Source organism: Erythrolamprus reginae, chromosome Z (assembly GCF_031021105.1).
Source record: "Erythrolamprus reginae isolate rEryReg1 chromosome Z, rEryReg1.hap1, whole genome shotgun sequence".
Classification (NCBI taxonomy): Eukaryota; Metazoa; Chordata; class Lepidosauria; order Squamata; family Dipsadidae; genus Erythrolamprus; species Erythrolamprus reginae.
In genome coordinates, this window is record NC_091963.1 from 70,290,773 (window position 1) to 70,306,199 (window position 15,427).

Genomic DNA, 15,427 nt, shown 5'->3' on the forward strand with positions numbered 1-15,427 from the left:
TTTTTTTCGGTATAAGATTTTTTATTTTTTCTCCACTATAAGCTAAAACAATATATAGTTATAAACACAACAACAATGCTTACAATCAATCATATACAAACTTTTCTTTTCTCATTACTCCCTCTATGGAGGCTCTTATCTTTCCCCGTGTAAAATGTTCTGTTAATTTTATAAAATATTAGCAATTCTTAAAATTCTAAATTAAATTTTTTCCCTCACGTCTTACAAAAGGTTACAACAATGTAAAGAATAATAAAATATTTTATCTAAATTTTAATCTTATATCATATAACTAATTTAAAAAATTCTCTCTATATATGTATCTTTAATAAAAGAAACTATTCATAACATATCACCTACATCATAAAATAAAGTTCTATACATTTAAGTCTAAACAATAAGTAAATTTTGTGTTATATCATTATATAGTGCTACCACCATTTCTCATCTTTGCCCTTTGGCTTGCAAAGCTTAAATCAAATTCTCTTGTTTCAATTTTTCCAAAATTAACCAATTACTAATACATACATAATGTATCTCTTAATTTTCTATCCAATCATAAAACTTCCCCCAAATTTTATAATAATCTGAGTCTTGTTTATCTTTAAGTTTCAAAGTCAATCTACTCATCTCTGCACAATCCATAATTTTTCTCAAAACTTTCCTTTCCATTGGTATCCTATTCAATTTCCAACATTGTGCATATACAATCCTAGCTGCTGTAATTATATGTATTATTAAATACGTCTCTTCTTTATCAAAATTATCTGGTAAAATACCCAGAATATCTCGGGTCTAAGATCAATAGTCTTTATGAAAATCTTCTGAATCCAATGTTGAATTCATGTCCAAAATTTACGTGCTTCCGGACAAGTCCACCACATGTGATAGAATGAGCCAGGTAACTCGCTGCATTTCCAACAGTTCATCGACAGATTCTGAAACGTTGTCGCTAACTTTTGTGGTGATATATGCCATCTATAAAACATCTTATACATATTTTCCTTAAATGTAGTTAACATTGTCATTTTATAATTTTTCTCCCATAATTGCTGCCAACAATCTCTGTCTATTGTATATCCTATATTTCTCATCCATTTTATCATTGTGTCCTTAACCTGCTCGAATTCTAATTCAATCGTTAAGAAGTATTTGTAAAAAATTTTGATCGTTAACATCCTGACCCAATAAGATTTGATCTAATTCTGTTTTTTGTAAGTTAATACCTTCTGTTTTAATGTCTTTCTCAAATCTTGATTGTAACTGTAAATACATAAACCAATCCAATTTTATGCCTTGTTTTTCTAATTCTTGAAGTGATTTTAACTTCAATGACTGTGTCAATATAACCTGGTATCTTAAAATATTAGACCAGTTTAGTCTATTGGGGTGCATAAATACTTCTATTATCGATATCCAAAATGGTACTTTTGAGTAGTGTTTTGCTTTCATCTTTTCCAAAATTGCCATCAACGAACTTCTTATAATATGTCTCTGAAAGTAACTATGTATGTTCTTCTTCTCATACCACATAAATGCATGCCAACCTATTTGCAAGTCATGTCCTTCTAACACCAATAGTCTTTTGTTGCTAAGTAAAATCCAGTCCTTTACCCATGTCATTGCCGCAGCTTGGTAATAGAGCTCCCAATGTGGTAGCCCATTTTCGTAAGGTCACAATTATTTATGTATAGGCATTAGAGCCATATCTTCTGTTTACATATAAGATGTTTCAACAATTTCCCCCTCTTTACCACAAGGTGTCACTATCTTTCAATTAATTCTTCAGGAATTCATAACACAAATAGAGTTTAGTGTTCTTTCATTAGTTATTTTGAATCATCTTTGCTCTCCAAAGGTTTAATAAAAGTTCTCAATGTTTGCCATATAGACTTGTTTTCCTTATAAGCTTGCTCTGGTTTTCTGTTTTAATTTCTCTTTTAGGCTCTTCATTTGTTTGACTGCCATGTCTTTTTGTCTGGTGAAGTGGGGTGTATTTTTCCCTTTTTCCAGGCACATCTGAGGGACTTTTCTTTTTTAAAAAGATTTTATCTATTTCAGGAAGTATTCTTCAAAAGGATAAAAAAAAATAGACTTACCCAGCTTCAGAGCACAATGTTCATAATCTTTCTGTCAGGGCTTTTCTTTCCCCAGTTGTCAATAGCTTCAAGCAAGTTGCACAAGTGCAGTTAGCCCTTTCTCCTGATAGTTTGGTGGCTTCCCTGGATCAAACGTTATCTACAGGATTTCAAACTATTGTTGCCTCTACAAAGCAACTTTGACCCCCTTAGGGACCAATGAAATAAATCGCGGAAAGCAGAACCCAACTTCCCCTCGACTGAACCTCCATGACACCAAATCAGAAGTCTCTTTTAATTTAAAGAAATTTGAATATTGTTTCAATACTATCATATATATACTGAAACAGAATATTGATTCAATAGTTTAACTGGCTTGGCATAATTTTTTTTCCACAGGACTATTTTTAAAGTGTTTTGATAAAGAAAAATGAGATAATTTAAGACAAAACCTGTAACACATAATTAGTATTTGTGACAGAATAATAAGCTGTCCAGAACCATAATATCAAAAAAATGGTTATGGGATCAACAAACCAGAACTTGACAATTTATCTTCAGAAGAGATAATATGGATATCTTGAGTTGCTTTTGTGCAATTCTACCAAGGGTATTCATAAAGATCTGAATCACCTCTTTCCATTTGACTTATTAGATATATCCATACATTAAATATAAAAAATATTTGCACAATTCAGGCAAAAGCAATTTAAATTTCAGAAATAGTTAAAGTAGAATTATACTGTACAGTATATATGTGTGACTTTCAGGTAAACTTACTGGTTAGCTTAAAGGCAGCTTGAAATGATCATCTGGGGTACGTTAATCTTTGCATTAGTCTATTTTTGTTTCTGAAATATGGCAGTCGTGATCACATTTAGACAAATAGTAGTTCAAAGTAATTTTATTCTCAAATCCACTTTTTATTGGTTAGAAAGAAAACATAATGGATCATGTTAAATGTTACATAAATATATATCATTCTAAAAATATTTGACATCAAAATTCTACTAGCATAGGAGAAAGGGGAGGGGTCTGATGGCTGCAGCAGCAGTGTCATTCCCTCTCCTTTGCAAATGGCCCCGAATTCCCATTGCCCGGGGGTTCTGGTCTTTTTGGACCAGACCAGATCTCTTCTGCAGGGAGAGTGATGCCTGGGGCGCTACCTGCTAGGCGAACTGGCCTGTCTCACATCGGCTGTGGTGAAGCTGGACAGGTAGCCATGCCTGAGCCAGCACAGCTACGGAGACAATGCGAAGCCGGGATGGAAGCCGAATGGTAACATCTGGAAAGAGAGTTGGAGGAGTTGCTTACAGAGAAACGGAGGGATTTCCTGTCGCTGATGAGAGTGCCTGAAAGGGATTTTTGATTTTTGTTTTGCAATTGGTTGCTGGACGGAGCTAAAACAACCAGATATTGAAGAAAGCAGCTATCTGTGCAAGGTGGCATTTCAGTGAAAGCTTTGAAAAGTAGCGAATTGCCCATCATTGGATTTTTTTTAGCTATCTAATTAGTTTTATTTTAAACTTGCCTTTTGGAATCTGGAACCTTGAAACACTGTGGTGGAAGCTATATTTTTCTTTTTTTATGTAAATAAAGAGGAACATAAAATACCGGAAGAAGAAGACACCAAAACCGGAAATAGTTGGTAAAGAGCTGAAAAATTTGTTATCTAGCGCCATCGTGTGGCTGGAGGAAATATAGCAGCTTGCTATTTGCTTAAAGATTTTGACATTTGACTTTCACACTGATTGGTTATGAGAAGGTAGATCAGCTAATGCATGGAAGGAAGAAAATATTTAAGATGAAAATGACTGAACTGAACTGATTTGACTTGATTTGATCTGATTGGACTGCTTGATTTGATTGAAAATACATTGGATAATGTAATTCGAAATTAAATACTTTTAAGAAAATCCAGAAGATACTAAAAGCTACCAGTACCATAAAGAAGAGGAAGAGGATAGGTTTCCCCCCCCTTTTTTTTACAAAGTTATAAATTATAAAAAGAAATGAGTATACCTAATGAATTGGAATTATTAATATTTTAATCTTATTGGAGATTATTATTGGAATATATATATATATATATTATACAAATATAGAAATATACAAGCAAGAGATATAAAATGTTAAAATGGAAGAACTGTACAAGGGAAGAAAATTTAATGGTTTATGAATGAGAAAATTGAAAATAGTTATGATTATTGTGCTTAATATGGAGGAGATAATTGAAAATGGTTATGATTATTTCTGAATGATTATTATTTTGGATTTTTTTTCTTTTCTCTTTCATTCTTTTTTCTTTTTCTTCTGATTGATTGAATTATAAATTGATTATCTGATTTATGGTGATAAATAAAATAGGAGGAAGGGGGAAAAGAAAGGGGAAAAGAGATACAATATCAGGAGTAGGATCAATAGGGGATAATAATTAGTATTAATTATGTTACGTATCATAGGGAAATATAGATGAAACAAGGAAGAGCTAAATTGAATAGATTAAGAAAGATTATCAGTGAGTTCGATAGTGGAAGATATATAGAATTAGGGAAAATATATAGATTAGTGAAATATATAGATTAGGGAAGATTATTGCACTGCATTTAGCAGTGAAAGTAATTAGAATAGGGAAGACTATTGCACTGATATGACAGTGACACATAGATTAGGGAAGATAATTACACTGGGATTAGCAGTGGAATTTATAGATTAGGGAAGACTATCACACTAAGAATGGCAGTGGAAGATATCTAGATTAGGGAAGAATATTAATACATTGGCTTTTCTAATGGAAGATACTTTTTGCAAAAATAATGGAATAATATGGTTTATATTGATTTTGATTTATTAAAGCAGAAATGATATACTGATATAACCAAAGAAATTAAAGAAATGAATTGAGTAGGAAATACATCTTAAAATTTCTAACAACAACCCTTCCCTCCTATGTATAATGTATATTGACATTGTTATAATTAGATTAAGATACTATATGAATAGTGTTTCTTTTTTTTCTTTCTCTTTTTTTCTTTCCTTCCTAGGTTTGAAAGAGAAGTAAATTTGGAAATTTCTTTTGTTAAGGGCAGCTACGATAAAATGAGGGTTTTTTTTAAATAAAAGCAGAAATGAGTTTAGTAAGAAGGTTAGAAATGGACTGAAGCACTATGGCATAGTTATGAAAAACAGCAAATAGCCAAGATAAATCTAGATAACTATAGCACTTTAAATGCAAATGAAGGCGAATAACTATACCCCAAATCCGGATGATAGTATATGGAAAGGAGGTAGCACAGGATGAATTATATATACCAGAATAAATTGGATAAATAGAAAAAAATGATTAATTTGACTAATAATTTGGCATTTAATATTATATTGTATTTTATTTTAATCTGAGGTATGTAAATTGAAATCTCTGTAAGGTGTGAAAAACAATAAAAAAAAATATACCCCCCCCCAAAAAATCTACTAGTGTATTTATTTAGTGGTTATTTTGGAATTTCTAAAAAAGACTACAGCCATTTTAGCAGGAAATTTAAACAACCTCACTAAAGCTAATTCCTTTTTTTCCTAAATGTATATCAAAAACTTACCTGACAAAAGCATAGGTTGATGACAGTCTAAGTCTGTGTTTAGACACATACGACCACCTTTCGCCAGTCTATCGAAGAGTAAAGTTATGTGCTTCTTCAATCTATTAGTATCCTTGGGGATACATAATTGATTATAAAGCGTAAGAACATGGTCTTTAGAACTCTTGGACAGACATGTTTTTAACAAATGAGAGATAGACGCATCCACACTTTCTTCCCAACCCTGCAAAAGAATCAGAAAAAATATTTATAAATTAGATATGATTTACAAAATGAATTGCTTTAGTGCGTTGGATAAAAGAACAAAATTAAAAGTAAAAACATTAAAAAAGAAAAATATACATATAAACCTTAAATATTCAAATTCGCTATCAGGCCGAAGCCATCGTTTTCCGTTAGAGACTTTGGACTGCCACAAGTAGAATAGTACTGTGGGAATTGGGAGGGTTGGCTGCATGATGGGGAGAGATACTAGTTACAACAGAAGTATGAATGCTTTTATTAATGGGGTTTTAACTGTTTTATATTGTTTTATATTACTTTTATCTGTTGTACACTGCCCAGAGTCCAAAATGAGGTGGGTGGCTCACAAATAAATATTAAATTAAATTAAATTAAATTAAATTAAATTAAATTAAATTAAATTAAATTAAATTAAATTAAATTAAATTAAATTAAATTAAATTAAATTAAATTAAATTAAATTAAATTAAATTAAATTAAATTAAATTAAATTAAATTAAATTAAATTAAATTAAATTAAATTAAATTAAATTAAATTAAATTAAATTAAATTAAATCCTGCCAGAAGATTCAAGGTCATCCTTTGTTCAGCACCAGCAGAAACACAGGGGAGGACTATGGACATTCAGAGAACCAGAGTATTCTATGTGATGAACTTGTGGGTGTTGGGACAAAGGATGAACCTTAACCTGGGTGGGGAACTATAGGAAAAGTTAGTATCTCACATGGCTCTGTTAATAAATTGTAACTTAGAAGAAGGCCATGTTTAGACTCTGATTTATTTCTCGGATGTTTATTAGGATGCTGACATAAAACTAAACTTTTATCTCATCCAACTACCCCAATTGGGGTGTTAACTGGGGTGTGGAGCCCCAGCCACTGTTCCTGGTATTGGGCGGTGGGAAGACTCAAGTGTAATGGAGAAGAAAGGATTAGCCAAGAAGCTAGGTGTGAGAGATGCTGGAATTCTCGATCCTCCTCCCCTGGAGGCAACAGCCGGGTTGGAAGCTACAGACGGAGAGCGACTGCGGGCTACACAGAAACAAGCGGACTTTGAACTTCATCCCCAGGAGGAGCAGACGTTCCTTGGAGCAGGGAGGGAGGGTAAGCCTGTCTCTGCACCAAGAAGGTAAAGGCCATATGGGGACTGCATAGGCCGTTAACCCTGAATGGAGACCATCAGGAAAGGCAGTTGCCAGCCATTCTGAAGATGGAAGTTCTCTGCCAATGTCTCACAATCAATTGCTGCTAGATCTCCACGACCAATTCAGACACCTAAGCATAAGTGGGACACATCAAAGAAAGGGCCCTGAACCTCCCTATTGTCTTTTGCAACCCCCATGTCCTCTTTCCCAAATTTGGGCATGGAGCCCCAGGGAAGTAGAGACACACCCTCATTTCACACCATAGCAAATAAACCCCTAAGAGCTTCACCTCTGAGTTGAAGACCATCTGGGTGACCCTTCACTCCAAGTCAAGGATAGCACCTAGACCCAATTTTGAGAGCCCCCAGCATGCAAGGTGGGAACCAGGGGCACTGGCAGAAGCAAATTCACCGGGATGGTATTCGTCCCAGGGATAGGATGGGTGCAATGTCAATGGGCATCAAATCTCCCCTCTACCCATGGGACCTTTCTCTACAGTGAGTATGGGGTCCCAAGTCCTATTTTCTACATTGTTGCCTCCTCCTTCCAGTGGGATTGGACTGAGGAGGAGCCCTCCTCCTCAACATGGGGATTGGACTGAGGAGGAGCCCTCCTCCTCAACATGGGGATCTGCTGGTAAGACAGTTCCATCCCTTGTTTGCAGCCCCTGTGCCAGCGACTGTGCCTGCCATCATCCTACAGGGCCAAGGAGAACAGCTTCCTTTTTGAGCCACATTTGATGGTGACCCAAAGAAGTTAGCTTACTTCCTCCACCACATGTGGTCATAAGTTGGAAAATACTGCCCCATATTTCAAAGAGATCAGCAGCTGATCAACATAATATCACAAGGAAATGAGGGGGAAGCTGCAAAATAGATTGCAGGACTACATGATGAGGAATCCCTGAACTGGATGATGTGGCTGACTTTGTATAACTGATGAGGATGAGGTATTTCGATGTTGCGGGCCAAGTAGATGTGGAGAAGCAGATTGGGCTGCTGAAGCAAGCGGGATGACGAGTCAAAGAGTTGGTGTGAGAATTCAGATGTGCCACTGGGAAATTGAGGGATTGGTTGGAGAGGCTTCTGGTCCTCACATTTAAGAATGCCCTTGACTCGGAGTTAAGAAAGGCATGTGAAATACAAGGAGTCACTTGGGCAATTCAGGACTAGTATGCCACCACCATCGACATGGATGTTGTGACCTATCGTGAGAAAAAACCTCCCCCCAGCCCTATGACTCATAAACCAACAGGACATCATGCTTTTCCTCATTAGGCTGTGCTCCCTTGTTCCGAAGCAATGAAAGCTGTGAAATGCTATTGGTATGGCCAGGCTGGCCACAGAGTGTCTGAATATTTGGCACCACCACCCCACTCTCAAAGAGCAAAGCCTGTACCCAGCACCCATAAAGAAACTGGTGAAAGCCCCAGAGTCGGGATGCTGGGCTTTACAGGTAGCGGAGCTTTCCATCCCTGAGATTGAAGGCAATGGATCTCTGACGGAAGAGCTCAGCCCAAATGGGAAGTGGGGGACAGTGGAGAAGACAACCCTATGGTGAGTGAAACTGTCCACCCATTTTTTCTTAAGGCAAATATTAAGGTGATAGATACGGGGGAAAGGGGGAAGAAGATGCCCTGATAGATACAGGTTGCTCAAGATGCCTATAAATAGCAAGGCAATAGTGGAAAAATTGAGAACCAAAACAAGACCTTTAGTCAGTCCCATCCGATTCCAACAAGTGGATAGATCCCTAGTTGGGGGAGGGTGGCTCCAGGCACCCTTCTAACCAAGTTAGTGGAACTGCAGATGGGTCAACACCATGAACTCATTCAATTCATAGTCGCCCCAAAGATTTTACAGGTAGTCATACTGGGCCTGGCTTGGTTGGATAAATGGACCCCCACCATAAGGTGGAAGGATGGATACTGAAAGTTAAATGTACACATTAGCCCCATTCCTCCATCTGAAACCTATGGGAGGAAGCAGCCTCCAAAGGAGGAAGCAGAGGCCTCCTCTGCTACTGCAACCAAAGAGGCTATGCCCCTACGGCTCAAGAAGGTGCCACTTGAGTACCGGGACTTTGAAGGGGGTTTTAGTGAGGAAAACTGCAATGAACTCCCCCTTCACCTGCCAACAGAATTTGAACCAGGGGCAACTCTCCCAAAACTCAAGATGTACTCCCTGTCTCCAAAAGAGATAGAGGAACTGAGAAGATACATAGACAGGAATTTGGAATTTATTCAGCCTGCTAAATTGAGAGTGATGCCCCCATGCTTTATAAAGAGAAGAAAGATGGAGGGGGGATTTCCTTTGTTCAATGATTTTAGGAATTTAAATTGTGTGTGCATGCAAAATACTTATCCCCTCCCACTCATGAAGGATTTGCTCAATCATCTATCCAAGGGGAAAATATTTACCAAGCTGGATTTGAGAGAGGCTTATTACTGCATTAAAATAAAGGAGGGGGATGAGTGGAAGATTGGTTTTAACTGCCCCCTTAGGGAGTTTCCAGTTCCAAGTTATGCCTTTCGGGCTGAAAGGGCCCCCCACAGTGTTTATGCAATATATCAATGAGGTGCTGTACCCCCATATTTATAAGGGAGTGCTTGTTTATTTAGATAACATCCTCATATACAGTGAAACCTTGGAAGAACACACAAAACTAGTACAGAATGTTTTAAAGAAATTACTGGCAACCACCACTGACCACGAGTCACAAGCCACACTTATGCAATGGTGCATGACAGTATACATGGGTTTTCCAGGAATAAATCATGCCAAACCAATCTCATCATTTTTCAACACCATAACCAAATCGGTAGATCAGGGTAATGCAATAGACCTAATATACTTGGACTTTAGTAAAGCTTTTGATAAAGTAGAGCACAACCTACTACTCTACAAATTGGAAAAAAGTGGGATAGACTACAACACATGTAGATGGATTAATAGTTGGCTAGCCAACTTCTGGTTTGGAGCAGCATCGCAGCGGAACAGTCTCCAGAGAGTTCCGGGGTAGCTTTTTGCATATCGGATTTTTTTGGTTGCTAGTTAGTGGTTGTGGCTCGAGGAGACGCGCAACTAAAGGGGGAATTTCCAGAGTGTCCGTGATGGTGAGGCTGACCACACAGAACACGAGGGGGGCCTGAAACCAGAGTTTGAAGAGATCGGCCCTACAGCCAGTCTTTGCACGCCGATTAAGGAAGCCAAAACTGACAGCTTGAGCAGACGAATTCTGGCTTTGAAAGAAGGAAAAAAGAAAGAAAAGGACTGTGGAATCATTACTGACAATGAAAAAGAGAGAGATTTGGTAAGAATTCCCTTCTGCTACCTGTTGTGTGGGTGTTCCACAGATTATTAAAGCAGCCATTATAATTTTTCTTATGGAGCAAGATGGAAGTGAGGAAAGTGAAAGTGTCAGACTGGTAGATTGAAAATGAGAGATTGACCACAGACTCTTTCAGTGTTATATTTAAAATAGAGTGGTGTTAATTTGAGATATTAAGCAAGCAAAATATATTTGGAATGGATTTGGCAGCAGAAGGAGGAAGGACTCTGTATGTGAGAAAGTTGGTGGAAAGTTGAAATAAGGTATGAGAGTGACTTGACAAACCGGCGGCCCTGCGCATTTGTTCCGTCTTTTTTCTTTTCGTTTTCCCCCCCTATTTTTATTTTTCCCTTTTTTATTTTCCATTTTTGGATAATACAATTAAAAAATTCAACGATCTATATGAACTGATTATAGAACTAATTTTGGACTGATTCAGAAACATCAAACAATTTTATTTGACCATTTTCCTTTTTATTATTTTTTTCTCCCCCCCCCCTCTGTACCACAACCACAAACTCCTCAGAACCAATGTACCAAAGCAGCAATGACAGACAAGGCATCTACTCTTCAGGTATCAGATGTAATTCTTATATCTATACAAGAAATGATGTCAAAGATGCAACAATCAATAGATGAATCAATGGATCGAAACTATGAAAAACCGACCGGGAATATGGAGGTGATGAGAGATGACATTAAAAGAGTTGAGGATAGGATAGGCAGACTAGATGAAAACATGGAACTCTTTCAGGAAGCCTTAATAAAAAGTGATGGAAGAATAAAAAATATAGAAGAGGAAAGTGAGAGGATTAAAGCAAAATTGCAGGAGACAGAGAAGCAAACAATATCGGTCACGAGAGAGCTGGAAGAAGTGATACAGAATATGGAATTAGAAAAATAGAAACATAGAAGATTGATGGCAGAAAAAGACCTCACGGTCCATCTAGTCTGCCCTTATACTATTCCTTGTATTTTATCTTAGGATGGATATATGTTTACCCCACGCATGTTTAAATTCAGTTACTGTGGATTTACCAACCATGTCTGCTGGATGTTTGTTCCAAGCATCTACTACTCTTTCAGTAAAATAATATTTTCTCACATTACTTCTAATCTTTCCCCCAACTAACCGCAGATTGTGCCCCCTTGTACTTTTGTTCACTTTCCTATTTAAAACACTTCTCTCTTGAACCTTATTTAACCCTTTAACATATTTAAATGTTTCGATCATGTCTCCCCTTTTTCTTCTGTCCTCCAGACTATACAGACTGAGTTCATTAAGTCTTTCCTGATAAGTTTTATGCTTAAGACCTTCCACCATTTTTGTAGCCCGTCTTTGGACCCATTCAATTTTATCAATATATTTTTGTAGATGAGGTCTCCAGAACTGAACACAGTATTCCAAATGTGATCTCATCAGCGCTCTATACAGCAGGCCACAATCTTCCTCTTCCTGTTTGTTATACTTTTAACTATGCAGCCAAGCATTCTACTTGCTTTCCCTACCACCTGATTGCACTGTTCACCCATTTTGAGACTGTCAGAAATCACTACCCCTAAATCCTTCTCTTCTGAAGTTTTTGCTAACACAGAACTGCCAATACAATACTCAGATTGAGGATTCCTTTTGCCCAAGTGCATTATTTTACATTTGGAAACATTAAACTGCAGTTTCCATTGCTTTGACCACTTATCTAGTAAAGCTAAATCATTTAACATATTACAAATGCCTCCAGGAATATCAACCCTATTGAACACTTTAGAGTGATCCGCAAATAGGCAAACCTTCCCTACCAAACCTACCACTATGTCACTCCCAAAGATATTAAAAAGAATAGGACCCAGAACAGACCCTTGTGGCACACCACTTGTAACCAGGCTCTGCTCAGAATACTCGCCATTAATAACAACCCTCTGATATCTACGCTTCAGCCAACTGCAAATCCACTGAACTATCCAGGGATTAAGTCCAATTTTCACTAATTTATCGATCAGCTCTTCATGTGGAACCATATCAAAGGCTTTGCTGAAGTCCAGATAGGCAATATCCACGGCACCACCTTCATCTAACACCTTTGTGACATAGTCAAAGAAATCAATGAGATTATTGATTCATCATTCTACCTCCGCTTTCAAAATATTCAAGAAAGTAAAAAGACAAGCATCTCCCTGAAATAATGGTGGAAATCATGGCAGACATCATGGAAACAACACCACAAAAGGCCTTAAAAGAAATGGATGAAATATATAGAGTATATACCAGCTATGCCCAACGGAACAAACTGCCAAAATAAATCCATGTGAGATTCGCTAATAAGGCAGCCAGGGATAAGGTTTATAATGCAGTCAGAGGTAATACACTCACTTATAAAGGGAAAGAAATAATTGTCCTAAAACAAATCCCAAAACTAGTCTGGGAAAAAAGAAGATCTTATCAATTCCTCTCCTCCAAATTAAACCGCCATAGAGTACCCTTTAGATGGCTGATTCCAGAGGGAATGTTAATTTCACTGCTTGATAAAAAAATACAGAATAAATTCCACAGAAGAAGCAAAGGAGTTTTATGAACAACATATCAAAGAAACAGAGAAACACGAGATTAGAGAAGAAAGAAGAAGAGAGGGGGAGACAAGGGAAGAAATAAGCTCACAAGAAAGCCTGCTGGATACAGAAAAAAAGGGGGCACAGGATATCAACGACAGAGGGGAAGCCATCACTAGATCAAAAACAGTGGGAAAGGAACATAAGTATATAAGAAAAGTAAAAGTAATCAATAAAGGAAGAAATACGATTGCTTTCAATAAACATAAATGGCTTAAATGCTACAAAAAAGGAATAATTATGTTGTCCAAGTAAGCCATCAAATGGATGGACTGAGAGCGGAGGTTGGCAGTCAGGACATCTAGTAACTTTGTGAGTGTCCGGGGGGCTGATGACAGGCCAACAGCATGGCTCGATATTGATAGTGGGTTTCTTCCAGGCAGAATCGAAGGAATCTCTGATATGCCGGATAGATGGGGACATGAAGGTAAGCTTCCTTCAGGTCTATGGAAGTAAGAAAGTCCCGAGAATGGATTGATGCTAGGATCGTCTGGAGAAGTGCATCCATGAAGACGTTCAGCTGTTTCAGATTGAGGATCATTCTGCAGCCTCCAGTGTTCTGGTTTCTGGTAGAAATTCAGCAAGTACAAATAACTTTTATCAAACACATTATTTCATAAACAAAGAAACTCCATTTTATTCTCTTCTCTTCCGGCTATACACACATTTCATACTGGTGTATCTCTTCTGGCTCCGTTATCTTTCTTAATTGCATTCCTTACATTCCTTCTCCTGCTCTGCTAGACAAGATTTATTTCGTAAAAGCATGATCACTAAAAAACAGCAGACAGACAGTTAATCACACAGAATACTTGGCTTACTTGGAGAGCGGCATAAAAAATCAACATCTTTTTGTTCGGCAACGTTGAAACTCCACCCTTCTTCTTCACTAGTCCCATGATGTGCCAATTACCTCACTCAATTATTTAACCCATTCATCTCCTTAATATCTTCTTCCAGACCTTTGCTCTCTACGCTTCTGAATTCTTCTGAATTTAGGATTAACCCAGCGTGCCTCTAATTCTCCCTCACTAGTTCCTGAACTCATAGCCCCATCCTGTGGCTGGCCTCCCATCTGTTCTACTACCTGTAATCCCGGGCCCCCCACTACTTCATAAACGCTATCTTAACCTGTCCTCAATATCTTCATCATCCTCCAACTGATCAAGAGTATGTACAACACTGCAGAAGTCTTTGGGACGATGAAGACTACTGAGTAGAAGCCCGTGCCTTCTGTGTGACGGGGCACCTTCTCTATAGCCTGGATGTCCAAAGGATGGGCAATTTCCTCCAGTAGCTGTGATCTCTTTTTTTGGATCCCGAAGCACCGGGCAATGTAGGGAGCAGTTGGGTGTGGGCTGGATGAACTCCAACCGCAATCCTTGGGACACTGTGGCTAAGGCCCTTTTGTCAGAGAATGTAGTCCGCCCGGAGGTACTGAAGTGTTGAAGCTTGCCTCTTATGGGCTGTAGCTCGGCTGAGTCACTTGGTGCGCTTGAAGCCCCTTTGGTTGTTGCCTCTGAAGGGGCGTCTTGCCTGCTGATAACCTCTTGATCTGTCTTGGAACAAGGTATGGTCAGTTCTAAACGAGGACTGGTTATATTAGCCTTGCGGGTACGATCTCGGATTTTGGTTGGTACCTGAAGAAGAATCCCAACGAAAGGACTGATGTCGTGTGTAGGGAGCATGTCTGCGATCCTGACGTTTGTAGGCCTTGGGAAGCACCTTCCTCTTATCCTTGTCCTCTATGAGGACCGGGTTTAGTGTATCTCCGAAGAGCTTGGAACCCTGAAAAGGCGAGGAGGCCAAATGCCATTTGGATTTTAAGTCAGCCTGCCAATTCCTCAGCCATAGGAGGCGCCTTGACGAGAGTGTGGATGCCATGCCTCTTGCTGAGAATTTTGCCGTGTGGAGGGTGGCATCAGCAGAGAACTCCGCTGCTGCCAGCAGCTTGCTCAAGTCCTGGCGTAAGTGATTTTCCTGTGGTCTGAATCGAGATTGCATCTCTTGTAGCCACATTATCGATGCCCTATTGAAGAAGGATGCTGCAGCTGCCGCACGAAATGCCTAACTGGACATCTGATGCGTTTTCCGCAGTAGTATCTCAGCCTTCCTGTCTTCCAGTCTGAGACTATCTCCCATTTCAGAAGGGATCAAGGCATTGGATACCAAGGTCACCACTAGTTGGTCAATAGGTGGGAATTCTAGCAGCTTCTCCACCTCTTCGTCAAAAGTGTAGAACTTCCTCTCAATGTTTGAGGGGCCTTGTGCTGCTGCAGGATGTTGCCAAGGTCATTTAACATTTTCAAAAAAGATCTCTGAGGATGGAATATGGTCTGATTCGGGTTGCGGCTCCTTAAACAGGGTAGCTGATGGTCTGGCTGCGTCAGTGGCCTCAAGAGTCTTAGTGGTGCCTGGTAGATCCACCACC

At 38.4% G+C, this 15,427-nt stretch overlaps 1 protein-coding gene across 3 annotated transcripts in view; it reads right to left on the reverse strand.

Moving 5' to 3' along the window:
* BBS9 (Bardet-Biedl syndrome 9) overlaps nucleotides 1-15,427 on the reverse strand; it is a 606,911-nt gene that overhangs the window by 75,611 nt on the left and 515,873 nt on the right. For 2 of the 3 annotated variants that reach the window (XM_070726313.1, XM_070726315.1), the window contains exon 20: nucleotides 5,675-5,897. In XM_070726313.1, the coding sequence (XP_070582414.1) occupies nucleotides 5,675-5,897 (223 nt within the window). Of the gene's footprint in view, nucleotides 1-2,966; nucleotides 3,364-5,674; nucleotides 5,898-15,427 lie in introns of those variants that run through there. The other variant, XM_070726314.1, reaches the window with a different exon arrangement.